The 27,292-nt window shown below is 53.0% G+C and overlaps 1 protein-coding gene across 1 annotated transcript in view; it reads left to right on the forward strand.

Moving 5' to 3' along the window:
* The window catches only part of MYOM3 (myomesin 3), a 61,388-nt gene that overhangs the window by 12,973 nt on the left and 21,123 nt on the right, over positions 1–27,292 (forward strand). Inside the window, exons 7-21 of the mRNA XM_017886552.1 lie at positions 1,680–1,768; positions 4,217–4,261; positions 4,713–4,850; positions 6,528–6,689; positions 7,321–7,462; positions 8,957–9,156; positions 9,827–9,880; positions 10,327–10,454; positions 12,892–13,075; positions 15,319–15,490; positions 19,123–19,244; positions 19,648–19,835; positions 20,688–20,814; positions 21,948–22,126; positions 26,495–26,609. Of these exons, the coding sequence (XP_017742041.1) occupies positions 1,680–1,768; positions 4,217–4,261; positions 4,713–4,850; positions 6,528–6,689; positions 7,321–7,462; positions 8,957–9,156; positions 9,827–9,880; positions 10,327–10,454; positions 12,892–13,075; positions 15,319–15,490; positions 19,123–19,244; positions 19,648–19,835; positions 20,688–20,814; positions 21,948–22,126; positions 26,495–26,609 (2,045 nt within the window). The remainder of the gene's footprint in view (positions 1–1,679; positions 1,769–4,216; positions 4,262–4,712; positions 4,851–6,527; positions 6,690–7,320; positions 7,463–8,956; positions 9,157–9,826; positions 9,881–10,326; positions 10,455–12,891; positions 13,076–15,318; positions 15,491–19,122; positions 19,245–19,647; positions 19,836–20,687; positions 20,815–21,947; positions 22,127–26,494; positions 26,610–27,292) is intronic.

Consider the following 27,292-nt stretch of genomic DNA (forward strand, 5'->3'; position numbering starts at 1 on the left):
CCCGGGCCCTGCCACCGCCGAGGCCAGAGCAGGATCCCAAACCCTTCCTCAGAGCTGCGGCCCAGGTTCACCTTCTTCAGAAGTCTCTGGGGTGCTGGGCAAAATACCGATTCCTGGAACAGGACAGACCCTCCCCTTACCCCCAGAGATTCAGATTAAGCAGGTCTGGAACGGAGCCCAGGAATTGATATTTAACACACACCCACTATGTGATTCCGATGCCTTGAGATACACGGTGAGAAGTTTGGACTCAAGAGGCTGGCCTTGAGGACTGGACGCTGAACTAGGCATGCTGGGAAGGCTCCTTGTGGGGGAAAGAAAATACCATAATACGCACACATATGCACCTGTGCACGCACATATGCACCCATGCACATACACAGTGCACACACACGTGCACACATGCACGTACACAGTGCTCACACATGTGCTTGTATACACAGACGTACACATGTGAGGGGAAGCAATTACATGGGAGAGAGTTCAGCCTTTCAGGAGATGGTGAGTCCTAAGCATGGTTTTGAGCGAAGAGGCAGGGTGCATGCGGGGAGGCCACATGGGAATATAAGGCGTGGTGGCTCATTAAATGAGATGATATGTGTCACTCGTCATTCATATCAGCTGCCACACGCTGAGTTCCTCCCAGGTGCCAAGCCCTGTGCTAGGTGCTTTTCACATACAATCCATAATCCCTGCCACCATGCTTGAGGGAGCACCCCATGTCACAGGCGACAAAACAGGCCCAGAAAGTTAAGGGTCTTGTACAGCTACTGTGCGGCAGGGCCTGGTGTGAGCCATTTCTCTCTATCTGGATTGTTTCCCAAACACCAACCCCTCCAGTTCAACCAACCCAGACCTCAGAGACACAAAGATAAGCAGAGCACTCATCTTACCCTCCAGAAGTGGGGAGACATAAATATGTGACCATATAAGGGAGGCACCCCATGGACTGCAGAGTCGGGGAAGGTGTGCAGGCCCAGGGGACCTCCAGGGGCAGGCAGAAGCCAGAGGGATTCCTGGAAGCAAGAGGGATTCCTGCGCTGAGTGACCGGTGCAGAAAGGAGGCATCAAGGGGCCTCTGCTTGCTAATGGGGCCAGAGGTGCCACATCCTACCACCTCCTCTCTGTCACCAGGGTGCCCCTAGGATGGAGCTGGCCCAGGCTTCCACTGGGAACGTGATAGGGTTGGCCTGGTTGGTGGTGAGACCCATATCTGAGACTGGGAACACCTGGGTGTCTGGCCCGGTTCTACCCAGATTACAGTCTGACTTGACCAAGCTTGTCTGCTGCTCTCTGAGAAGGAAGGAGCCTCCTGCTCCAGGATTCTTGTTTGAAGCTGAGTTGAATTCCATTTGCTCTGTGACTCTGGGAAAGTCACTTAACCTCTCTGATCCTCCAGAGTCAGCAATAACTGCAATGTGGCATATCATATTTTCAAAGCACTTTCTCCTGAGATGGTTTAGGTGGTGTCATGTCCCCAGTTTTTCAGAGGACACCGAAGCATGGAAAGGTACAGTGGCCAACCTAAAAACACAGCTTTTCAGAGATTGTGACCAAAATCTCTTCCTGGCACCATGAGGCTTTCCTTAGTTCCAGCCTTTCCCACCCACATATGGGGACTTGTGTTTCCCATGGAGCCCAGCAGTCTTGGGAGGAATTTCTCCTTCTCTCCTTTTCAGATGCACCATTGAGGACTCAGCCACTTACACTGTGCGAGTGAACAATGCCTACGGCCAGGCCTCCTCCTTCGCCAAAGTCCTCGTCCGCAGTAAGTCCTGCCATCCCCAACAGGCAGTGTGGGCCACAGCAAACCCAAGCTGAGCAGACAAGGACATGGGTCTGCGTGAGACCTGAGGAAAGGCCATTGGCACAAGGCTGTTCAGCCTGGCATTGGGTGACCAGGGCAGCCCTGGAGACTCCCGCTTCCCTGGAGGCCTTCATAGCAGGTGATAGTCTCCTCCATCAGCCTGGCATGGGCTGATGGTGGAAGGCGAGTAAGGCAGGATCACCTGTCCCTGTGGGTTGGTGTCAAGAGCAACTGGGAGAGGGGAAGGGAACTGACCTCTCCTGAGTCTTCACTGTGTGCCAGACACCCTTGATGGTACCTGATTTCATCCTGAGCCAGATGGTGGCAGGGCTGGGACTTGAACTCAGCTCTCTCTGCAGAGTCATCACTGGCATGGTGGGCACTTTTGTGTGAACTGAGTGGATGAATTAGCGAAAGAGGCCCCTTTTCTGCAGGCAGGTGCAGCTCCCATTCCAGGGCACATGGCTTGGCAAATGGAAAACAGACTGAATTTTAGCCCCCACGTTGCTCTCTCAGGGGATATCTTTGCGCGGAACACAACCTACACAGCTGTTCAAGGCGAACCCACCTGCCCACCATGCCAGAGAGCATGCTTGGCCCACCGGATTACGCTTAGGTCGGGATTCATCTCAGGACCTCTGGGAGGGTGGTCTGGCCCTGCCAACCCTACTGAGGGGTCCTCGGGGCAAAGGCCAAATCCCAGCAACTCCCCACCTGACCCTCACTGCCCCATGTGGGTTCTGGTGCACATTTTCCAGTTGGGCTTGGGCCCCTCCTGGAGGTCACCCCCTGGGCATCTGAAATCACAGCATAAAGCAGGGAGACACTCAGGAGTCAGCCAGACCTGAGTTCACAGCCTGGCTCTGCCACCGACTGGCTGTGTAAACCTGGGAAGCCACCTCACTTCTCTGAGCCTCTATTTCCTCATCTGTGAAAGGAAGAATCCTACAATCCTACTACCTCTCTCAGATGCCCGTGTTGATTAAATGAGGTGATAAGCCTTGGCATGTGGTACCCACTCCCATGACCAGGGCAGGGCACTGCCCAAGGGGGTCACACATTTGGGCCCGGAAGAATGCCGTGCCCTGAGTTCCAGGACCCCCGGGAGAGAGAAGCCCACACATGCACACACATACACACTCACACACATACACACACACACACACACATGCACTCATATACACGCACTCATACGCACACTCCTAAGGCAGCTGTCTTGGGCAGTAGACAGGTGGATCCCAGCCCACCCTCCCTGCCTCTCATCAGACCTTGTTAAACTGTCCTACACAACCCTCTCCACCCACTGTCCTGTTCCCTAAATAGCTCTTAGGAGGCAGATCCTGCTGCCAGGCCAAGCTCTTGTGCAGAAATTTGAGCTGTCCCCACAGGCCGTGCCCAGAGTCAAGCCCAAGGTCAGGGACTGGGGCTCTGCCTCCCTCTGCCCACCCATCCTTCCCACCACTCCTTCCAGATCCCTGTCCCTCTCTCCATCAAGGCTGGCAGCTCCAGGGTCCACCAGGTTTACTCTTGGCCCCAGACTCCAGCCAACCCCCTGCTCCTCCTACTCTACTCACCACCACTACCACCCTCTTCTCTGCTCTCATCTCCATAGCAACTTGGGTGATTTTAGTGATCTGGGGGGCAGGAGCCCTGAGTTCCAATCCTAACTCTTCCACTGACCTGTGTGATCTCGGGCAGCCTCCTGCCCTTCTCTGGACCTTGCTCAGGAAGGGCCTTTCCAGGGACCAGTGTCATGTCATAGCTTCAGGCTGCTGGGGTGTTGTCTGGACAGCTGTGCCTCAGTTTTCTCATCTGTTTGAGAGGGTAATAATGGTACCAACTGACAGGGCTGTTGTGAAGATTAAATGAGTCAATGTGTTTAATTGGCTCGTTTAATCCTCACAGCATGGGGCAAGCACTGTGTGAGTGAGAGCTGCTGTTACTATTCTCTGGTGGTCTGTGGCAACATTACCTTGGATTTCACCCTTCAGCCCCTGGACTCTCTCAGTGCTGCCCCTCCCCCACCACTCTCCCTGATCCCACCAGAAATGCCCGCGTCTCTGCGTCTCTGACTGGGCTTGACCGCTGTGAAGACAATGCGTGATCCTGGGGGCACGTTTGGGGAGACAAAGGAAACCAGTATGTATTGAGAACCTGCCATGCGTCAGGCTATGGCGGGGGGCTTGGTTCATGTGAACCTGCTCATTCCTTGCCCCAGGTAGGAATTACTGTCCCATTTTACTGCTGAAGAAACTGAGGCACAGAGCGATGAAAGAACTTTCCCAAAGCCACAAGGGGGAGCCACCAACAGACCAGGACTCGAACTCATATCCAAAGCCTATGTCCCCAACACAGCATAGGAATGTGGGGTCTGAACCTTCTCCAACTCCATTTGCCTTTGGTTTTCAGCTTACCTGGGGAAGGATGCCGGCTTCGATTCAGAGATCTTCAAAAGTAAGTCAGCTGGGGGAGCATGGGACCTGGGATGCTTTGTTCAGGCTTTGCTCCCCAACCCACTATGGTACCTGTTTAGAATACAGCCATCCCCTGCCCATAAAACGATGTCCACCGGGGTTTGTCTATGAGCTGGTAACACTTGCACCTGACTTCTAAGGGCCGCAGGGTACCCCAGAGCTGTCCCCAGCTGCTGAACTGTCCTCTGACTAAAACTGGGTTTGAAAGGCAAAGCCACAAAAACCAGTGGACTTGGCCTTCAGATGGTTGCTCTCTGGCTTCTCTGGCCCCTACCTAGATAAGTCTCTTCCCACCCACCCCAAGGCCAGGTCCCCTTCTCCCAGTCGAGACCCAGAAGAGAGGGGATGCCCCAGAAAAGTCCCCACTCCTAAGTCCCAGGCCAGGCTGGCTGCCTCAAAAACCTCTGCCCCAAATTTCATTCCCACCCCAGGATCGATGTTTGGCCCCAGCGTGGAATTCACCTCGGTGCTGAAGCCAGTCTTTGCTCGTGAGAAGGAACCCTTCTCCTTGTCATGCTTGTTTTCGGAAGATGTGTTAGATGCTGAGAGCATCCAGTGGTTCCAAGACGGTGAGGACCCCCAGTCCTGGCCCCCAGCCTCCAGAGCTAGCACCTCCAAAGCTCAACTCAGAGCCAGAGAGGACCCCTAGCGGAGAGACTCTCTCCAACCAGTACCAACTGAGCTGAAGAGGCAGAGGAGAGCAGGAGTACAGCCAGGTGTGGTCAGACCATGCCACCCCACAAATGGCCACCAAGCATCTGTGGGGTGCCAGGCCCTGGGCTGGGGCTGGGGCAAAGGGTAGGGGCAGATGTGCATGAGCCCAGGGGGCTGTGTCCACCTGGGAGGAGAGAGGAAGCCATCAGCACAGTTGTAGCCACCAGCACTGACCAGGCACCTGCTCAGCCATTTGCATGCATCGTTACCTCCCTAAGAGTGAGTGATGGAGGCCAGGCGTGGTGGCTCACACCTGTAATCCTAGTACTCTGGGAGGCTGAGGCGGGTGGATCACCTGAAGTCAAGAGTTCAGGCCTGGCTAACATGGTGAAACTCCGTCTCTACTAAAAATACAAAAAATTAGCCAGGCACAGTGGTGGGTGCCTGTAATCCTAGCTACTCGGGAGGCTGAGGCAAGAGAATCGCTTGAACCTGGGAGGCAGAGGTTGCAGTGAGCCAAGATGGCATCACTGCACTGCAGCCTGGGGGACAAAAGCAAGACTCTGTCTCAAAAAAAAAAAAAAAAAAAAAAGTGAGTAAGGGCACTAAAAGCAATGGGAACAGAGCCCCAAGGTCGGGAGGCAGGAGGGCACCACAAGCACTCGGGGCAGGCTGCGACAGTTGCATCGGGCTTTTCAGAGTCAGGGTTGTGGTGCAGATAAACAGTTGCTGACCTGTGGGCTGGGAGGCCTCTGGGGACGTCTCAGGCAAGGCCTGGAGAAGCCTGGTCAGAGCCAAGGCAGGCCTATAGCCTAAGGACCCAGAGTAAAGTGCTCCTCTGGCACCCCCAGCTCTGAGCCCAGGGAGGCTGTACCTGCTGAGGGAGTAGGGAGTAGGGAAGCCATCAGGATCCCTGACAGCTGCAACAACAAGGCTGAGACGTTTTCCCAAACTTATAGATCTTCCAGAATGGAGGTGCTGACCGGAGGGCGGAGCCTTCCCATGGGGTAAAGAGAAGAGCTGGCCCCACAGTGTGGCCTCGGGGCAGGGCCCACCCTGAGCTCCGGACTCCACTTCTGAGTCCCCATCCACCTCCTAAGCTCCCATCCTGTGAGCCCTCACTCCCCTCTCTGACCCCTAACCCCTCAACAAGTCCTCCACCCGCCTCACCGAGGCCCCAGCTCTCTCAATGAGACCCAGGCCCTTTACTGAGCTCCCACCCCCCCGCAAACGGGCCCTCCTTCTTTGAATCCCCTGACCCCATACAGGGACCCATCTCTCTTGCTCCTACTTCCTCAGAGAACCTACAACTCCTCACCTTGTCACTGGCTATGTCCCTAAACCCTCAACTCCCTCATTGAGCCCCAGCCCCACACTGTCCCTTCCCTACTCCCCAAGCCCTCCGCAAAGAAGAGTTCTCTGCTACCTTGGCAAAGCCCTGGAGGCCACCAGCTGCACCCAAGGCCTGAGCTGAGCCTCACCAGCCTCTCTGTCTGCCTAGCCAGGGTCTCCAGGCCCCCCGAATTTCCACGGTTCCCAGGTGAGACCAGGACCCCCCACAAACTCAATGGCCCCCCGCTTCCCCTCCACAGGGAGGCTACTGAGGTCCTTGAGACGTCGGAAGATCCTCTACGCAGACCGCCAGGCGTCCCTGAAGGTGTCCTGCACCTACAAGGAGGATGAGGGGCTCTACACGGTCCAGGTGCCCTCACCCTTCGGACCCCGGGAACAGAGCACCTACGTGCTTGTGAGAGGTGAGGGCATGGGTGCGTGCAAGGTGGCAGCAGAAGCCCAGAGACCAGGGCTCTGCCCCTCGTTTGCTGTGGAACCTTAGGCAAGGGCCCTGCTGTCTTGGGGCCTCAATTTCTCTGCCATAAAATCAGGGCTTTGGGTTGGGGTCTCCAAGACTCCACATGACATCCTGTGACTCTCCAAAGGGACGTGGCCTGAGAGTTAGCCCGGCTAGAGCCAAGGAGGCGGGGAGCTGAGTGTGGGGCTGGAGTGATTCTGGCCACTGCTTAGGGCCTGGGTTCACATCCTGGCTTTGTCACCTCACCAGCTGGGGGACCTTGGGCAGGTCACTCACTCACCTCCGTGAGACTCAGTTTCCCCATCCAAAGAGGGGAAGGCTGCTCTGGGGCTGGAATTAATTATTCCACTTGTTCAGGTACTTGATGTAAAATGGGCCCCCAAGAAGTGGTACTGTCACCCTTCCCTCAGATACTGCTATGGGGGTGAGGGGACTAATATTCAGGCCCCAGTCCTCAAGATCAAAACTGAGCCCCTGGAGGATGGATGAGAAGAGGATGCTGGATGGGAGTGGGAAGGGCCTGTCACCAAATGCCCACTGACTAGAAGGGCCTCCCTCTCACCCCCGGGTTTCAGATGCTGAGGCCGAGAACCCCGGGGCCCCAGGCTCCCCGCTGAACGTCCGATGCCTGGATGTGAACAGAGACTGCCTCATCCTGACCTGGGCGCCGCCTAGTGACACCCGGGGCAACGCCATCACTGCCTACTCCATTGAGCGGTGAGTCGGCCTCTTGAGTGGCAGAGGCCCTAGGGCTAGAATTCTGTCTGGTTGTGGGAGCCACAGCAAAGAGGAGGCCCCATGCCTGGCCTCCTAGAAACCCCACACCCCCGCTCCTCAGAACAGGACAGGAGGTAGGCTGTGCTGTGTCATTTAGGGGCAATGGAGGGGCATCCATGCCTCCAAGTCTCTGTCATGCTGATGCCTGGAATTCTACGCTGGAGTCGGCTACTGCCCTGTGGACCCTCTAGAGCTGACCCAGGGGGCAAAACAGGGAGTGCTTGAACCCTGAGCACAGTGAATTCATGGGCTATTTTCCTTCCTGAATGACAGAGAGAGATGGAATAGCACTGATCCCAAGGGAGGAGGCAAACAGGTAGACAGCCCAGAACCTCTGGCCTCCTTCCTGTGTGGCCGACTCTGAAGGCCCAGCTTGAGGAAATAGCTAATGCTGCCACAGACGGGCTCATGACCATGCTAAGGGCATGCCTCATCTCTTTCCATCCTTACAACGACCCCTCTCTAAAGAGGAGGGGACTATCTAATGCCCCCTTCTATGGATAGGGAAACCAAGGTATGTGGGGAGATGACTTTGCTCAAAGACACATTTGTCATTAGTGGTGGAAACAAGACTTGGACCCACATGTTATGACTACCCCAACCAGCTGGTAACAATAAGGGTAACATGCACTGTCACACTGCCTGGGACAATGGTACCAAGAGGGTCCAGAGAGCCCAGGCTTGGAGGGTCAACCTGGAATGCACGCCAACTTAGGGAGGGGACAAGCTCAGGTGAATCCTAACCGTGTGACTTTGGGCAGGTCTTGTCACTCTCTGAGCCACAGACCCTCCATGTGTACAGTGAAGGTGACTACACATGCCCCCAGGACTTCCAGGGAGATGAAACAAGGGCTGGGTGTGGAGGGCACAGCACAGCCGTGGGCTCACGATGATCCCCCATGAAAGGCACTGCTGCTGGTCAGCATCAGGGATGGTGAAAAGGTCTCCCAGGGACCCAAAGTTGGAACCAGCCTCTTCCATTGGAGAGAAGAACTTTAATTGGTAGAGATGAGCTGGGCAGGCTCCATCAGTTAAAGAAAAGCCTTCAGGCCGGGTGCGGTGGCTCACGCCTGTAATCCCAGCACTTTTGGAGGCCTAGGCGGTGGATCACAAGACGTCAGGAGTTCGAGACCAGTCTGGCCAACATGGTGAATCCCTGTCTCTACAAAAAACACGAAAATTAGCCAGGTGGTAGTGGCGTGCGTCTGTTATCCCAGATACTCTGGAGGCTGAGGCACGAGGATTGATTGCTTGAACCCGGGAGACGGAGGTTGTGGTGAGCGGGGATGGTGCTACTACACTCCAGCCTGGCAACAAAACAAGACTCCATCTAAAAAAAAAAAAAGAAAAAGAAAAGAAAAGTCCTCGTAGAGGCTCACATTGGGAAGGTGTGCAGTGTGGGCAGGGGCTGAAAGGCGGGCCTGTCTCCAACAGGTGCCAGGGTGACTCTGGGGAATGGGTCCCCTGCCATGAGGCCCCCGGAGGGACTTGTCGGTGCCCGATCCAAGGCCTCATCGAAGGTCAGAGCTATCGGTTCCGGGTGAGAGCCATCAGCAAGGCGGGCAGCAGCCTCCCCTCCAAGGCCTCAGAGTTGGTTGTCATGGGCGACCGTGATGCAGCCCAGAGGAAGACAGGTGGGTACAGAGGTCCTAAGCGACTTTCTAGAACATCAGTCAGGGAACCCTCAGGACTACCTCACACAGGAGACAATCTGGCCCTCAGGAACCCCGAGTCTGATGGAGGAAGCACAGCCCAGCCCTCAGTAAACACTAGTCTGACGAAGGAGACAAAGGCCAGCCCTCGAGAACTTCTAGTCTGATAGAGGAGGCACAATCCAGTCCTTAGAAACCCCTAGCCTGAGAAGGAAGATACAGCTAGTCTAATGGGCAAAACCAAACCATCCAAGGGAGAGACCAGTCTGAGGGAGAACCCCACCCCAGCACCTGTCAGATGTCCTTCAGCTCGAGTGTGGGGACACAGCCCTCTCAGCCCTCGGGAGCCACGCTGACTTGGGTGTGCTAGAAGCTCCACCACGGCAGGGTGCCTGGCCCCAGGCGCCTCCTTCCTCCTCTCTGTCTCCACTTGTCCCAAGAGAAAGAGCATCTACCAGGGCCTGAGAGCAGCAGGGCTCCACTTGGGACTCCTGAGAAAGCTGAGGTCACAGGGCACCTGTCTGAGGTTGCACAGTGAGGGCTGCAAGGCCAGGACTGAGACAAGGCAGGACGCAGAGCCTGGTGTGGGGTGGGCCCTGCCTAACTCCTCCCGTCCCACCCCCCACCCTCCCATGCTCCCTTCTCATCCTAGAGATCCCCTTTGGTCTGGGAAACAAGATCACCATCAGCACAGATGATTTTGAAGGTATGCGGGACCCTCCTATGTAGTTCTGGAATCTGTATCGTTCTGGAAACTCTGTATCGTTCTGGAAACTCTGTATAGTTCTGGAAACTCTGGGAGGTGAGCCGGCAAGAAGGCAGAAACTGTCTGCAGAAACCTGTGCAGGATGTGGGGGATCAGGGCAGGTGGGGCCTAGTCAGAGGCAGCCAGAGTGCCGGGGTCACGGTGGCCCATCTGGCTGTGGGCCTCCTGGAGGGGGGAACATGTTGGGAAAAGTCCTGGCCAGGGCAGGGGGAGACCTGGGTTCTGGCCCCAGCTCTGCCCAGCATTGCTGGGTGACCTGGAGCCAATTACTACCCCTCTCTTGGGGACGGGTGGAGATGTAGTTCCCTCCTCCATGGAATGAGGCACTGAGATTAGGGCGTCTCTGAAGGCCCACCCATCTCGGCCCCGGGTGACTCTGATTCCAGATACTGTGACCATCCCCTCACCGCCGACCAATGTCCACGCCAGCGAGATCCGAGAGGCCTATGTGGTTCTGGCCTGGGAGGAGCCGAGGCCCCGGGGCAGAGCGCCACTGACATACTCCCTGGAGAAGGTAGGAGACCCCGAGGCCCCAGCCCCAGGCCAGCCTGAGAAACAGCGTGCTGTGGGACCCTGGGCAGTGTCCCCTGGGGAGGCCGTCAGAGAATAAAAAAGAAGCCCCTGGCTGGAAGGACCAAGGCATGGCCGCACACAGAGGCATGCGGATGGATTGAATAGCCTTTTGCGGCTACCTCTAGCCCTGGGAGGCCAGTCACTGCTGGTTGTTCCTGAGGCTGTTCATGGAAATACACAAAATACAAGGCACAGACAACAATGACAATATGATCCACCACTTCCTGGGTACCTCCCTGCCCCCAAGTCGGCTGGCATCAGACCACACACTGGGCCAAGCACTTCTTAGTGGGACTATGTTGGGAGGGAAACGAGGCTGGTACCCTCCAGCCAGGGACAGGAACCAGCAGCACTTGCAGAGCCTACGGAGTGATTAGCACTAGGAGGTGGCTCTCACCGGGGATCGAGTGGGGGCAGGGGAGACCCCAGTAAGGATGCAGCAGGTCTTACAGAGTGGACTTCACAGTGAAGGGGAGGCAGGATGGCGGAGTAGAAGACAGCATGGGTGTTAAAATCTGTTCAAATCCTGCTTTCTGCTGTGTGATCCTGAGTGAGTGTCCTAACTTCTCTGAGCCTCCGTTTCCTCCAGCATAGAATAGAGAACCTGCCCTGTGAAGATGAAATAAAACATGGCCCGCAGCCAGGGCCTGCAATCCCCGGGATCTGTCAGTGCTTCCCAGGGAGGTGTTCTTGACTATCTCCCTGAAGTCACAGACTAAGTTTATCTTCTCACTACTTTCTGTGCCCAGCACAATGCCTGGCACAAACCAGGTGGACAGAGAAGGTTTAGGGAATAAATGAATTTAAAATTTCCAGGGAGGAATCTCTGGCTCTGGTTATCCAAACGGGCCTCTCTTTTCACACTCATGGGTAATCCTTTTTCTCTGACGTAGGAAAGCTATAGATAATTGAGGACTGGTTTTGTGAGGTGGTAGGGTATCATGGTGGAGATGTTGGCATCAGACTGCTTGGGTTCAAATCCTATCTCTGCTACTTACCAGCTGTGTGACCTTGGGCAAGTTACTTAGCTTCTCTATGCGTCTGTTTCTTCTTCCATAAAATGATAATAATCTTACACAGCTTGTAGGGTTAGTGTGAGGATCAAATTAATGAGCGCACATAAAGACTTCGAATAGAGCCTGGCACACAATAGGAGCTCAGCAGTCTTCATGGTTTCTTGCGGTGATTTCTTGTCCTACCTGGTCTAGGCCACTGACAGCCAGATGGGCTTGGGAGGGGGAAGACCACAGAGGATGGAATCAGTGGGTCCTCTGGTGTTTCTAGGTCTTAGCTCTCTTGCCCAGACTCAGCAGAAAGGGTCTCTGGGTGCCTCTCTCATCTGTATCACCCTGGGCTCTTCACCCTCCATCGGCCCAGAGACTCGGAGTTTCTGGCTGCTTTCTGGGTCCCTGACACTGTGGAGAGTAAACAGGTTTGCAGCTACCCACACCTGAGTGAAGTGAAATACCATATCCACCAGTTATTAGATGCAGGACTTTCGGCCAAGTTACCGAAACTCTCTGAACCTGACTTTCCTCATCAGCAGAGAAATTAACACTTTCCTGCAGGGTTATTGTGAGAATTCATTCATTTGTTCATTCGTTTGTCCCAGAAACATAGATGGAGCACCTGCCATGTACCAGTGCTGTTCTCCATCCTGGGGACACAGCAGTCGGGGGAGGGAGTGCCAATGATAAATGGAGTAAATCAGTAGAATATTAAGTGCAGTAGTGAGTGGTAGGCGCTAAGGAGAAAGACGCCAAGCAGGGAGGGGAACTTGAAGTGTGGGGAGAGGAGCTGCTGACATTTTTAGATGGAGTGGCTGGGAGGGCCTCCTCACTCCCCAGGAAGGTGGGTTTTGAACAAGACGGAACTGGGTTATAGGTAGAAACGGAGGGGAGACCAGCCAAGAGGCTATTCAGATCATTCAGGTGCAAGGTACTGACAGCCTGCATCAAGGTTATGGTGGGGAGCATGAGGGCGATAAAGCATGGCTGGGTTCTGGGTAAATTTTGAAGAGTGAGTCAACTGAGTTTGTTGATGGAGCACATTTAGGGCATGAGACAAAGAGAGGAAGAACCAAGGGTGGCTCCAGGGGTTTCACCCGGGGGACTGGAAGGATGGGGGCAACCAATGCAATGCAGGTGTGGGAAGCTCTGGAGCTGCGTCGTGGACAGGCTGGACATGAGGTCTCGGTAGGTATCCAGGTGGAGAGGCGAGGAGGCAGATGGGGCAGAGCTCCGTGCTCAGGGTCAGCCTGGGCTGAGTATAGAGGATCATGAAAGCACATGGGCTGGGGACAGCGATCATCGGAGGTGACCAGCAGAGAGCCGGTCTGGGCAACCACTTAGCCAATGTGACTTCCTCTGTTTCTTCAGTCAGTCATAGGTAGTGGCACCTGGGAGGCCATCAGCACGGAAAGCCCTGTGAAGTCTCCGCGATTCGCTGTTCTGGACCTGGAGAAAAAGAAGTCATATGTCTTCAGAGTGCGAGCAATGAACCAGTATGGCCTGAGCGATCCCTCAGAGCCCAGTGAGCCCATCGCCTTGCGGGGCCAACCAGGTACCCTCGTGATGCAGGGGGTCGGGGAGGAGGCAGGCCAGGCCAGGCTCAAGACCTGAAGCTGCGAGGACAAAGCCCTGCCCACTTCCCTGTCCCTGCTCCCTTCTACCCATCATGAAGCTGAAAAGCAATTTGACCTCAGGCCTGGCGAGTTTTAAGACAACAGAAATTACATTTCTCTGGGCAGGAGGCTCATGGAGGGAGAGAGCCTTCTGCTTTTTTCCAGATCAGCAATGAATGGGTTACAGAGTACAGCCGGGTCCCACACAGCAGCTATGCAAGCAAGTGGTCCCTCCATTCTACAGGTCTCTGGCCTGCCCCTAGATCCTGCAGCCCACTCCCAAGCAGTCCCCGGCACCCTGCCTGGTGGGAGTTGAGCTGTCCCACCTGAGCCCTGGCTTACCAGGCAGGACACTGTTCATCTGCAGCATAACGGGGGACCTGGGAGAGTCATTTCCAAGCTGCACACCTTGCTGTCCTCAACTGGCAAACTCATTGTTTTTTGTTTTTTGTTTTTTGTTTTTTTTTCGAGACGGAGTCTCGCTCTGTCACCCAGGCTGGAGTGCAGTGGCGCGATCTCCACTCACTGCAAGCTCCGCCTCCCGGGTTCACACCATTCTCCTGCCTCACCCTCCCGAGTAGCTGGGACTACGGCACCTGCCACCGCGCCCGGCTAATTTTGTATTTTAGTAGAGATGGGGTTTCACCGTGTTAGCCAGGATGGTCTCGATCTCCTGACCTCGTGATCCGCCCATCTCGGCCTCCCAAAGTGCTGGGATTACAGGCATGAGCCACCCGCGCCTGGCCCAAACCCATTGTTTTAAAGGGCCTCGTTACTGCTCCTACCTCTGGCTCCTTCCTGAGTCTCCCAATTGCAACTCCATCCTGACCCCAGCTTCCCAGGGCTCCCACCTCTGAGACCTCTGGATTCTGAGGTTCTTTACCCTTTCATCAGATTAGAAGGTTCCCTGTAGCTGCCATCACAACCAGCCCTTTAAGGAACCTTTCTGCAGTGCCACCTATGCAAGAAAAGCCTGGTTTGCTGAAGGTCCCATTTGGAGATTTCAAAATTCTAGATTTGTTCTGCTTCAATAATTTAGAAGGGAGAAAGTACACACACGCACATGCACACGCACACACACAGCACGTATGAACAAGTTGGTGAGCAAGTGGTGTTTTTCTTTAATTCTGGTGAACATTTGGATTTGATTTGGGGCCTGGCCAGTGCGCAGTTTGTCATCAGATGTGGGCAGTCTCTGGACCATAAACCAGACTTAAATTGTACCAGGCAAGGCTCTGGTATAATTCAGAAAGGAAGGGAGGGCAGGGCTAGAGGTGAAACCTTCAAAGAGGTGAGGGGTGAAGACCTGGGATAGGCAGGACCCTTAGGAATAAGAAGAGAGGAGAAAAAAATGGAGCAGGTCAAGGAACAGAAGCTTGGAGGAGTCCAGTGTTTGGGGGCCAAAAGAAAACAGAGAACCACCAAAGGATGTGTAAGGAATTTAGAAATAAAAAGAGAACTAGGAAGATCATGTACCTGCCATCCGTCAGTCCATCTATCCATCTATTCATCCATCTTTCCATTTATTTATCCATGAATCCACCTGTCCACTCATCCATCCATCCATTCATCCATCCATCTATCCATCCATCCATCAATCTATCCATCCATCCATCATCCATCCATCCATCCATCTATCCATCCATCCATCCATCTATTCATCCACTTATCCACCTGTCCATCCATCCATCCATTCATCCATCCATCCATCCATCCATCCAACCAACCATCTATCCATCCATTCATTCAACCAACCATCCATCTATCCATTAAACAAGTTACAGCAGCCCCTACCTCAAGGAGCTTAGTTTCAGGGAGCCATGAAAATCAGTAGAGAAGTTTCAAGGAAAGAAAACTGAGATTAAAGATAAGGACTGAGGAAAGCTATCAGATTTGGTGACTTTTGAGTGAGAGAGAGTGTGTGTGTAAGGATGAATGAGTGAGTATGCTTTTGTGCTTTAGTGAGGAAGCAGAGATGCTCAGAGGTAAGGGGAGAGAGGACTTTTAGGATACACTTCTGGGCCTATGGAAGAGTTCCCAAAGTCCCCAGCAGGTCAGGAATGCATGCGCCTTGATTGCTGTGGGAGCTCCTTCTGGCCTCTCCCCATGCTCCTCCCCTTCCCCAGCCTGTCAGAGCCACATAACTCCACCTTCTCATTCAGCCCATGTTTCTATTTTTTAGCTACCCTCCCTCCTCCAGCTCAAGTTCAAGCTTTCCGAGACACGCAGACCTCTGTCTCCCTGACATGGGATCCCGTGAAAGACCCAGAGCTCCTGGGTTATTACATCTACTCCCGGGAGGTGGGGTCATCTGAGTGGCAAACAGTTAACAACAAACCCATCCAAGGCACCAGGTACGTCTGCCCACCTGTATCAGTCTGTTCTCACACTGCTATAAAGACATACCTGAGACTGGGTGATTTCTTTTATAGAGAGGTTTAATCAGCTCACAGTTCTGGGAGCTGTATGGGCCTCTGCTTCTGGGGAGGCCTCAGGAAACTTATGATTATGGAGGAAGGCGAGGGGGAAGGAAGCATGTCTTACATGGCGGGAGCAGGAGAGGGAGAAAGAGCAGAGCGGGAAGTGCTACACACTTCCAAACAACCAGATCTCATGAGAACTTGTTCCCTGTCTTGAGAACAGCAAAGGGGAAATCCGCCCCGACAATCCAATCTCCTCCCTCGAGGTCCCTCCCCCAACACTGGAGATTACAATTCAACATGAGATTTGGGTGGAGGCACAGAGTCAAACCAGATCACCCCCTTCCTGCACCAGGCATCCTTGAAGGGGGGCCATAATAATAATGAAGCCCAGCGTTTCACAGTATCTACCCTGCGTCAGGTACTGTTCTAGCATTTTTCCTATGTGAAGTCATCTAGTTCTACCTGCAAGTCTATATATGTAGGACTATTATTTTTATTATTTTACAGATGAAGAAACTGAGGCTTGGAGAGGTTACATAAGGTTACATAACTTGCCAAAGCCCCTGTAGCTTAGTACGTGGCAGGACTGGGACTTGAACCCAGATGGTCTTTTCTTTTTTTTTTTTTTTTTTTTGAGGCAGAGTCTCGCTCTGTCACCCAGGCTGGAGTGCAGTGGCCGGATCTCAGCTCACTGCAAGCTCCGCCTCCCGGATTTACGCCATTCTCCTGCCTCAGCCTCCCGAGTAGCTGGGACTACAGGCGCCCGCCACCTCGCCCGGCTAGTTTTTTTTTTTGTATTTTAGTAGAGACGGGGTTTCACCGTGTTAGCCAGGATGGTCTCGATCTCCTGACCTCGTGATCCGCCCGTCTCGGCCTCCCAAAGTGCTGGGATTACAGGCTTGAGCCACCGCGCCCGGCCCAGATGGTCTTTTTCAACAAACCTCATTGAGAATGTGCTATTTGCAGGACACCATGGATAGAGAGGACCGTGCCTTGGTCTCATCCCTCCAGGAGCTTACAGCCAGAGAGAGGTGGGGCGGGGGGGCAGAGCAGTGAAGAGCTTTGGAGCCAGGGAGGCCTGCGTTCAGGCTCCACACCACCCCTCACCCTTTCTGTATTAGTCAGGGTTCTCTAGAGGGACGGACTAACAGGATAGATGTACATATGAAAGGGAGTTTATTAAGGAGTATTGACTCACACAATCACAAGGTCAAGTCCTACAACTGGCTGTCTGCAAGCTGAGGAGCAAGGAAGCGTGTTCGAGTCCTAAAACCTCAACAGTAGGGAGGCCAACAGTGCAGCCTTCAGTTTGTGGCCAAAGGCCTGAGAACTCCCGGCAAACCACTGGTGTAAGTCCGAGTCCAAAAGCTGAAGAAATTGGAGTCCAATTTTCAAGGGCAGGAAACATCCAACATGGAAGAAAGATGAAGGCCTAAAGATCATCCAGTCTCCTCCTTCCATATTCTTCACTGCTTTATCCTAGTCATGCTGGCCTCTGATTAGATGGTACCCACCCAGATTGAGGGTGGGTCTGCCTCTCCCAGTCCACTGACTCAAATGGTAATCTTCTTTGGCAACACCCTCACAGACACGCCCAGGAACAATACTTTGCATCCTTCAGCCAATCAAGTTGACACTCAACCATCACCCTCCCTGAGCATCAGTTCCTTCCTCTGTAAACCAGGAGGATGGGGCCACATTCCTGGCCTCTTGACATTCCAACTCACACTCCACTCTGAGGTTCACTCCTCATCCCCTGGCCCTGAAAGACCCTCATCCTAGCAGGCACAGTGAGTATTGGGCTTCTGGGCTGGTAACTTCTCTTGATATAGGAGCTCTGTCGGGGAGGGGGCTTAGGTGATAATACCTCTCCCTTCCCTTTCCAACAGACAACTTGCCAAGCCCTGAGCACACCTGACTGGGCTGCCCACACCCTGGGCCATGAGCCAAGGTCATCTGACTGAGAAAAAGGAACAGCCCCAGTGCCCCATTGGTCTTTGGTGCCTCACAGTTAGCTGTGAGGGGTCCCTCATAATTTGTTACCAGAAACAGATAAAATTCCCAAGTTGGAGAATAATCAGGTTTTTGACAAATTAGCTCAGAGTCAAGCTTATCCCTACAATAACACCTCTCCTCCAACTTGCATTCAGCTGTGCTTCCCTGAAGGGGAGGGCAGGGGTTGGAGGGCTGGCATGAATGGGGTGGCATGACCAAGGGAAGTGGCATAGAGAAGTGAAGGTGGCATGCTGCTCTGGCATGTCCAGAGAACTTGTCCCACATGTGCATGTCATCTGTTACATGTGTCGTGACTGGAAAGAGGCTAAACCTTGCTGCCCAGGAGTTGGAGCCTGGGGCAACAGCAGAAAGGGAGCTAAGTTGGGCTGTGGTGGTCCAGGTCACTGTGGAATCATCAGGCTCCACAGAGCCTGGCTCGCAAAAATGTCTGAATGAATGAATGAATGAATGGATGAATGGTGGGTGGGCAGGTGCTACACTGGTGCTCAGGAGACCTGGCTACCATCGGGGCTGAGTCCCTAATTGGCTGTGTACTCTTGGCCATCTCTGCCTCTGTGGTAGTGCTTCCCTGCTCATAACATGAGAAAACTGGATCGTTTCACCCCTAAGGGCCCTTCCAACACCCAAGACTTTGTCCTCATCTCCAGAAGAGGGATAAGTAACAGCATCTTCCTCAGAGGGTGTTGTGAGGAGCACCTGGTGGATAGACATAAAGTGAGTGCCAGACAAGGGCACGTTGCTATCGGCATTATCGTCGTTGTCATCTGTTGTCAACGGGATCTGGTCTGGGGAGTCATCCCAGCCTCCCCTGTTCAGGTGCTGCCTGACCATTACCCACTTCAGTGCTCCATCTGTCCCATAAAGGCATGTTCCCCCTTTAGAGGCACTTGTCCCCAAGCAGAGAGCTTGCTGCTCTGCTAGCTGTCAACACTTGATGTGACTGAAGTCCTGGGGACTCCTCAGGGACCACTAGCTGAAAGGAGCTCCCTGCAAAACAAGATTTGCTCTAGGAGAATGTTGATAGGTAAAGAGAGAGAGAGGGCCACAATTTGGGTCTTATCAAGAAGGGACAGGATGAAAAGGACATTTTTCTCTAAGCCAGAGCATTCTTGCGTGTCTCTGGATGACAACTCTCTTTGAGGGCTCTGAAAGGACTCTGTGTTTTTGCATCACAGCATTAGTGCAGGCATTAACAGCCACATGTTCTTTTTCAAGGACAGAGCCCAAAGTCTTGAAGATGTACCATGTGGTGCTGGGTCCAGGGTTGGCTGCCTTTGCTTTAAATTAGGACCTTTCCTAGCGTGTTTGCATTTTAAGGGTGGATCTGGAAAAGCAAACATCCTTTAAAACCCTTAGGTCTACCCCCTCCACGGTGTCATCTCGGGCATTGCCATGGGATCAAGGGCAATATTTTTAGGAAGAATTGACCTGGAACTTTCAAATTCTACCACGCTGGTGACCACTTATTCCACAAAGTTGTTCTAGAAAGTTTGGGAATGTCTCCAGGCTGTTTGTACATCCATGAAAGCTGCACATTTCCCTCCCAGGTTTACAGTTCCCGGGCTGAGGACGGGCAAGGAGTACGAGTTTTGTGTCAGGTCAGTCAGCGAGGCTGGGGTAGGCGAGAGCTCAGCCGCCACCGAGCCCATCAGGGTCAAGCAGGCTCTGGGTGAGTCCAAGGGCAGGTCCAGCCTGCAAACCTCCCTGGGCTGGGCGGGGAGCTGGGGCTCATAGACCACATCTTGGAGGGCCCAGTCCTAGTGGCTCGTGGCACATACGACCTCTGAGGGAAACTGGAGCTGGCCCTGGCTGCCCTTTCCTTTGGGAAGGAAGTAACCATGGCTTGAGGTCATGGGATGAGGCCTGAGCAGCTCTAGCGGGTGGGGAAGCCTTCAGGCCCAGAAACCTGAGGCTCCGATGCCCTCCTGAGGCACAGATACTGCTGGATCAGGGAAAAACCCCTGGAGTAGGGCGGGCACCAACTAGGGGAGGCTCATCGGCTCCCTCAGGCCCCACTGTCCAATCCAGCCACCCTAGGGAGCAGCTGTTCTCACTTCCTTACCTCCCTGTAGCTACCCCGTCTGCCCCATATGGCTTTGCCCTCCTGAACTGCGGGAAGAGTGAAATGGTCATTGGGTGGAAACCCCCTAAGCGTCGTGGAGGTGGCAAGATCCTGGGCTACTTTCTGGACCAGCATGACTCAGAAGAGCTGGACTGGCACGCGGTTAATCAGCAGCCCATCCCCACCCGGGTCTGCAAGGTAAGGCTGGAAGGTGGCCCCAGCCTGTGTCATGACTGGTTTAGCAGAGACCGGAGGGCAGTGCTTGAGTCTTGGAGTCTGACAGAATCTGACAGAGGTCTCAAGTTCCCCTGCCTCAGCCATCGAGATCATTTTCCAGTGCAGACCCACCTTGAACAGAACTGTTTAGAGCCCCCAAGAATCCCAGCACTTTGGGAGGCTGAGGCGGGTGGACTGCTTGAGCTCAGGAGTTCGAGACCAGTCTACAACATGTTCAAAACCCTGTCTCTACAAAAAATACAAAAATTAGCTGAGTGTGGTGGCACGCACCTGTAGTCCCAGCTACTCGAGAGGCTAACACGGGAGGACTGCATGAGCCCAGAAGGTTGAGGCTGCAGTGAGCCATGTTCATGCCACTGCACTCCAGCCTGGGTGACAAAGTGAGACCATGTCTCAAAAAATAAACACAGGCCGGGCGCGGTGGCTCAAGCCTGTAATCCCAGCACTTTGGGAGGCCGAGACGGGCGGATCACGAGGTCAGGAGATCGAGACCATCCTGGCTAACACGGTGAAACCCCGTCTCTACTAAAAAATACAAAAATCTAGCCGGGCGAGGTGGTGGGCACCTGTAGTCCCAGCCACTTGGGAGGCTGAGGCAGGAGAATGGCGGGAACCCGGGAGGCCTCGGAGCTTGCAGTGAGCTGAGATCCGGCCACTGCACTCCAGCCCCGGCGACAGAGCGAGACTCCGTCTCAAAAATAAATAAATAAATAAATAAACACAAAAGCAAAGCCCCCACAGACCTCCTGCTCTGAGTCGCTCCGCATCCCTCCCCCAGCCTCAGCCTCACAGTTTGCGTTTCTGCTCTTCAAGGTCAGTGACCTTCGTGAAGGCCACTTTTATGAGTTCCGTGCCCGGGCTGCCAACTGGGCAGGTGTTGGCGAGCTGTCGGCACCCAGCAGCCTGTTCGAGTGCAAAGAGTGGACAATGCCCCAGCCAGGTGAGAGGCCTGCAGGCCTGAAGTCCAGTGCCTACCCTTCCCTCCTTCCCCAAACCTACCCAATGAGATGAGGGCCGCAGCACTCCTCTGTGCATTCAGGCTTGCACTGTTTGTCCTGCACCCCAGGCCTCTGGCCCTTCCACAAACCCACTCTATAATTCCTGACACAAATGGAGTCCTAAGCCTGTTTTAAAGGACCCCTGATCTGGGCCATCAACTGGCCCAGCACAAACTATTTCCCAACTCAAGACCCTGCCTGCTTCTGGACATAGACCAATATCCAGCCCCAAAGGTGCACTGCTAGAGTGAGCAGCTAGTCCTGGTTTGCCTGAGACTTTCAGTTTACTACTGAAAATCCCATGTCCCAGGAATCCTCTTAGTCTTGGACAAATGGACAGTTGGCCACCCTACCCACTGTTCCCATTAACCCTGTAAGCCTTCTCACAAATGAGCCCCTCACCTCCCACTGAGGAAGGAGAATCACACTTTTCCATCATTTTGTTCAGCTCAGTTCTGTTTTCTACACAAAACCTCTACCTGAGTGTCAGGTAACTAAAATGTATGATGCTTTTGACAGCAACAATTATAAACAACTAATATTTATTGGATACCTACTAGGTACCAAACACTTTTCATAAATTATCTCACTAATGCTCACAAAAGCACTATATTACAAGAGCTATTATTATCCCCATTTTACAGATGGGGGGACAGGAACAAAGAGGCTAAGTATCTCGCCCAAAGTCCACATATCTGGAAGAGGTGGAGTTTTGACATGAACCCCAGAGGTCTGACTCTAGAAGTTACACCCTTGGCCCCCACGCTAAACACTGAAGCACTTTAGAAGGATTAATGCTGTCTGGGATGGGGATGGGGAAGGTCAGGGAAGCTACTAGGAGGAGGGGAGGCTGAGCACATTTTGAAAAGTGAACCCTGTTTCAGGCCCAGAGCCAAGCTTTGTCATGATGTCAGGGTTGGCCTGGGCTTGGCGACACCCAGAGCAGGCCCTTCCTGGCTTGACTGTGACTGATGGATTGACAAGCTTGTTGACTGACTGCTGGGCTTGCTGCCCACCTGGCTGGCTGCCTGGCTGCCCAACTCACACATCTCTGCCCATCTCTCATTTGTCACAGGCCCCCCGTACGATGTACAGGTGTCCGAGGTGCGAGCCACATCCCTGATGCTGCAGTGGGAGCCCCCACTGTATACGGGAGCTGGGCCTGTCACAGGCTATCACGTCAGTTTCCAGGAGGAAGGCTCTGAGCAGTGGAAGCCAGTCACCCCGGGCCCCATCTCTGGCACCCACCTGAGGGTAAGTTCTTATGCCTTCATCTTCTCACTGGCCCCGAGCCTTCCCTGCCACTAGAACATTAGCGCTGGAATGACCTCCAGACATCGTTGCCCTCACTTAATGGCAACAGAGGACCAGAGAGGAAGAGCGATTTACCTAGGGTCACAGCAAGTTGGAGGTAGGTCTGGCTGGCTGGTGCCCATGTCCTGCTCCATGCTAGGCAGGCGCCTCCGTAAAGACTCACTTGCTATCAGCCAGGTATATCACCATTTGCACATGCATACGCCTTGAGCCCGGAATTCTGCTTCTGGTATTGAATTATAGAAAGGTAATTAGGCCGGGCGCGGTGGCTCAAGCCTGTAATCCCAGCACTTTGGGAGGCCGAGACGGGCGGATCACGAGGTCAGGAGATCGAGACCATCCTGGCTAACACAGTGAAACCCCGTCTCTACTAAAATACAAAACTAGCCGGGCGAGGTGGCGGGCGCCTGTAGTCCCAGCTACTCGGGAGGCTGAGGCAGGAGAATGGCGTAAACCCGGGAGGCGGAGCTTGCAGTGAGCTGAGATCTGGCCACTGCACTCCAGTCCAGGCGACAGAGCGAGACTCCGTCTCAAAAAAAAAAAAAAAAAAAAAAAAAAAAAAGAAAGGTAATTAGGCAAATGTGCAAAGTTCTAAGGATAAGGATGCTTCTTGTAGCCTTGTTTATAATGGCCCAAGCCGGAAACAACTGAAACATCCATTAGTAGGAGTGTTGCTTAAGTTCATCACAGTGTACCTTAAAAGTAGAATCCTGTGCCAGGCAGTATAAATAAGGCAGTTAAAAGAACAAGACAGTATAAAGAATGGAGATGGGCAGGGCATGGTGGCTCATTTCTTTAATCTCAGCACTCTGAGGAGGCCGAGGTGGGAGGATTGCTGAAGCCCAGGAGTTCGAGACCAGCCTGGGAAACATGGAGAAACTTCATCTCTACACACACAAAAAAATTAGCCAGGTGTGGTGGTACACACCTGTAGTCGCAGCTACTCGGGAGTATCACCTGAAGTGGGAGGATCACCTGAGCCCAGAGAGGTCCAGGCTGCAGGGAGCCGTGATCGTACCACTGCACTCCAGCCTGAGGGATAGAGCAAGACCCTGTCTCAAAAAAAAAAAAAGAATGAGGTGGACCTACATGTATGTATTAACACAAAAAGGTATCCATCCTATGTGGCTAAGAAAAACAAAGCAGAATACAGAGTAGGATATTTATATGTGAATGGCATATAATATATATAACATGTTATATATAACGTAGATAAATAAACGTGTATGCATGAGTGCAAAGAGTGGACAACGCCCCAGCCAGTTGTCAGCCAGGTGAGACAGGGACAATGCCCCAGTCTCAGTCTTGAGACTGACAGAGGTCTCAAGTTCCCCTGCCTCAGCCATCCAGATCATTTTCCAGTGCAGACCCACCTTGAACAGAACTGTTTAGAGCCCCCAAGAATCCCAGCACTTTGGGAGGCTGAAGCTACATGTTCCTTAATTTAAATGAGAAACAAACTCTAGAATCGTTGGCTGAATGAGAAGTCTAGCAGAATCACTGGTTTTGTTCTGGAGTGGTGGTTGCTTTAACTTCCACACGTGCGGGAGGTAAGGAAATCACAAAGTGTCTTCTCCGGGCCTAACCAAGACAATTCACAAATACTTAGACATGTCAGGAAACAAAGATGTCACTTGAAACATTATTAGCAGACACAAATTACTACCTTAGACGACCAATCAGAGTTAGACTTCCAGGTGACTGAAGGCCACTTTCACAGGCCATCGTGTCTACACCTAGGGCCAGCATGTCTCAGGGCCTCCTTTATTTGAGGAATATTTGTAAGAATGTGATGTGGATTAGGTTCCAGTTTCTGCAGCCCTAGGGAAAGGTGAAGTATTTCTCCAGCCCGTTTTCCTGGGTGCTTTTCCCCAGCAGGCAGGAAGATACGCAGTTTTCAAGCCCATTCATCAACATTCCATGAGGGAGCAGCCGGAGGAAAGAAGGCTGGCTCAAGAAGCCCGTCACAATGGGAAAGAATAAGATACTAACAAATAGGATAGGTGCATGTCCTGTTTCTACCTGGATTATGTCCTTGGAAAAGTCTAAAAAGATTTTGCCCAGGCGCGGTGGGGGCTCATGCCTGTAATCCCAGCACTCTAGGAGGCCGAGGCAGGCAGATCTCCTGAGGTCAGGAGTTCGAGACCAGCCTGGCTAACATAGTGAAACCTCTTTTCTACAACAAAATACAAAAATCAGCCACATGTGATGGCGCGTGCCTGTAGTCCCAGCTACGCAGAAGGCTGAGGCAGGAGAATCACTTGAACCTGGGAGGCGGAGGTTGCAGTGAGCCGAGATCGCACCACTGCACTCCAGCCTGGGCCACAGAGTGAGATTCCATCTCAAAAAAAAAAAAAAAAAATCTCTAAAAGATTTTTACCTTGTCCGGGCATAGTGGCTCACACCTGTAATCCCAGCACTTTGGGAGGCCGAGACGGGCGGATCATGAGGTCAGGAGATCGAGACCATCCAGGGTAACACGGTGAAACCCCGTCTCTAGTAAAATACAAAAAANGAGGTCAGGAGATCGAGACCATCCAGGGTAACACGGTGAAACCCCGTCTCTAGTAAAAATACAAAAAATTAGCTGGGCGTGGTGACGGGCGCCTGTAGTCCCAGCTACTTCGGAGGCGGAAGCAAGAGAATGGCGTGAACCCGGGAGGCGGAGCTTGCAGTGAGCCGAGATTGCGCCACTGCACTCCCGCCTGGGCAACAGGGCAAGACTCCATCTTCAAAAAAAAAAAAAAAAAAAAAGATTTTACCAAATGGTTCATTCTGGTCATGTCTGGGGGAGGGCCTGCCACGGGTGCTTTAGTCCTTCATGGCATGTTGTGCTGTGTCACTTAAAATGTTTCCCAACAAGTGTGTATTTCTTTTATAATCGGAAAAAAGTAAAATACCTTCATTTTACAAAAAATGAAATTAAAGCCACCTCAGATAGAATCAGGGAAGACGAGCCTCAGCCCGGGGACTCTGCTGAGACCTTGAGGTCTCCTGACCTCATATAGGTGAGGTCTTCACCTATATGAGTGGCTCACCCCCTCCGCATGTACGTTGGCCCAGGCCAGGGCAGGACAGCCTTGGTGACCTGGCACTGGCTTCTGCATATGGACTGTTGGCCACCATTCGGTCAGTCAGCCCCTGGCTAAACATTTCTTCACACCTGCTTTAATGCCAGGCCTGGACCAATTCCTGGGCATGAGAAACTAAATAAGTCACAGTTGTTGGGTAGCAGGCAATAATAATACTGTGTGATAAATGTTGCAATTGAGGGGGTCTCAGGAATTCTGGACGCTCAAAAGAGAAGGTGAGAGGTGTTTCCTGGAATCCACGCATCTGCCGAAACGGAGTGATGAAGCACAGGCTACAGTGGAGTGAGCCAGGAGGGAGGCAGGACGGCATTCCGGGCAGTGCACTCAGCAAGGGCAAAGGCAGGGAGGTGTGAAATGGTGTGATGGATGCGGGGATGCTGAGAGAGCTGTGGCGTGAAGGGGACAGATGGAGGGACAAGAGGACAACAGGCTAAGGCCAGGTTAGGAAGACTCTAGGTACTCAACCTCGAAATTTGAACTTGACCCTGAAGGCCACTAAAAGATGTACACACCATGAGATCGGCAGAGATAGACTTGGAGAGAAGGGTCCCAGGGCAGAAACGCCCTTTAGGAAACTGCTGGACTACGCCAGGTGAGGAGAAACAAAGCCTCAATCATGGCTGTGGATGGGACCTGGAGGAAAGTGGCCACATTTAAGAAACATTAGGGAGGTCGGGCGTGGTGGCTCACACCTGTAATCACAGCACTTTCGGCGGCTGAGGCGGGTGGATCACCTGAGGTCAGGAGTTCGAGACTAGCCTGGCCAACATGGTGAAACCCCGTCTCTACTAAAAATACAAAAGTCTGCCCGGCATGGTGGCGAGTGCCTGTAATCCTAGCTACTCGGGAGGCTGAGGCGGGACAATTGCTTGAACCAGATAAGCAGAGGTTGCAGTGGGCAGAGATTGTGCCACTGCACTCCAGCCTGGGTGACAAGAGTGAAACTTTGTCTCAAAAAAAAAGAAAGAAAGAAAGAAAGAAACATTAGGGAAATAAAACAGATGGAACCTGGTGATTGGTGGAGAGAGCCCAAGAAAAGGATGGCAAAGACAATCGCCAGGTGTTGAACGGCCGTCTTTGTCACATGGAAAGATGAGGGACACAAGAAGGGAGGGAGTTTTCTTGTTGAGAGTGGCTCCCCGAGTGGTTCCCTGCACCCTGGGGCCTGGAAAAGTCACTGCTGTCCTCAGTGCTGGTTCTTGCCCTCTGCCCTCAGGTTTCTGACTTGCAGCCAGGAAAGAGTTACGTGTTCCAGGTACAAGCCATGAATTCGGCTGGTCTGGGGCAACCGTCCATGCCCACCGATCCTGTGCTCCTGGAGGACAAGCCAGGTAGGGGTGGCCGGAGAGGCCAGAGCTCTGCTGCTGGGCTACACCGTTGGGGACGGGTGGAGTTCAAGGGAAGCTGGGAGAAGCCTGATGCTGTGCTAGGCCCTCACATTTCTCTGGCTCTCCAGCAAGCCCCTGAGGGAGGGGTCATCATCCCACATTGAGACTGATTTTATTATAGCTCAGAGAAGATCAACCAGGTCACATGCTGGTATATGACAGAATCACTCACCTCTCCCAACTAACTATAAAGCACATTCTCTTTCCATTCTTTTAATTATTCATTCATTTAATAAATATTTGGTGATGCCCACGTTGCACTGTGAATACAGGAGTGAATGAGAGAGTAAGATCCCTGCTCTAATGTAGGAGTGGGGGGAGCAGAGGGCAGTAAACAAGTAAACTATTGCATGAGGAAAGCGATCTAAGATAGAGATAAGTGCTTTATTATAAAAGAAAGAATACAGGATGATAGGATGGGGCAAGGTTGCTTAGCTAGGGCAGTCAAGGAGGGCCTCTCTGAAGAGGTGACATTTGAGGTGAGAAGGAGCCAGATCATGCAATGCCTTGGCAGCCACAGCAAGGAGTCAAATTTATTATTAAGAGCAACGGGCAGGCCCTGGAGGTTTAAGCAGGGGAGGGATGTAACCTGGTTTATTATGCATAAACATCCGCTGCCCTCTGTT

The sequence above is a fragment of the Rhinopithecus bieti genome, unplaced genomic scaffold (genome assembly GCF_001698545.2).
Source record: "Rhinopithecus bieti isolate Rb0 unplaced genomic scaffold, ASM169854v2 scaffold_14826, whole genome shotgun sequence".
NCBI lineage: Eukaryota > Metazoa > Chordata > Mammalia > Primates > Cercopithecidae > Rhinopithecus > Rhinopithecus bieti.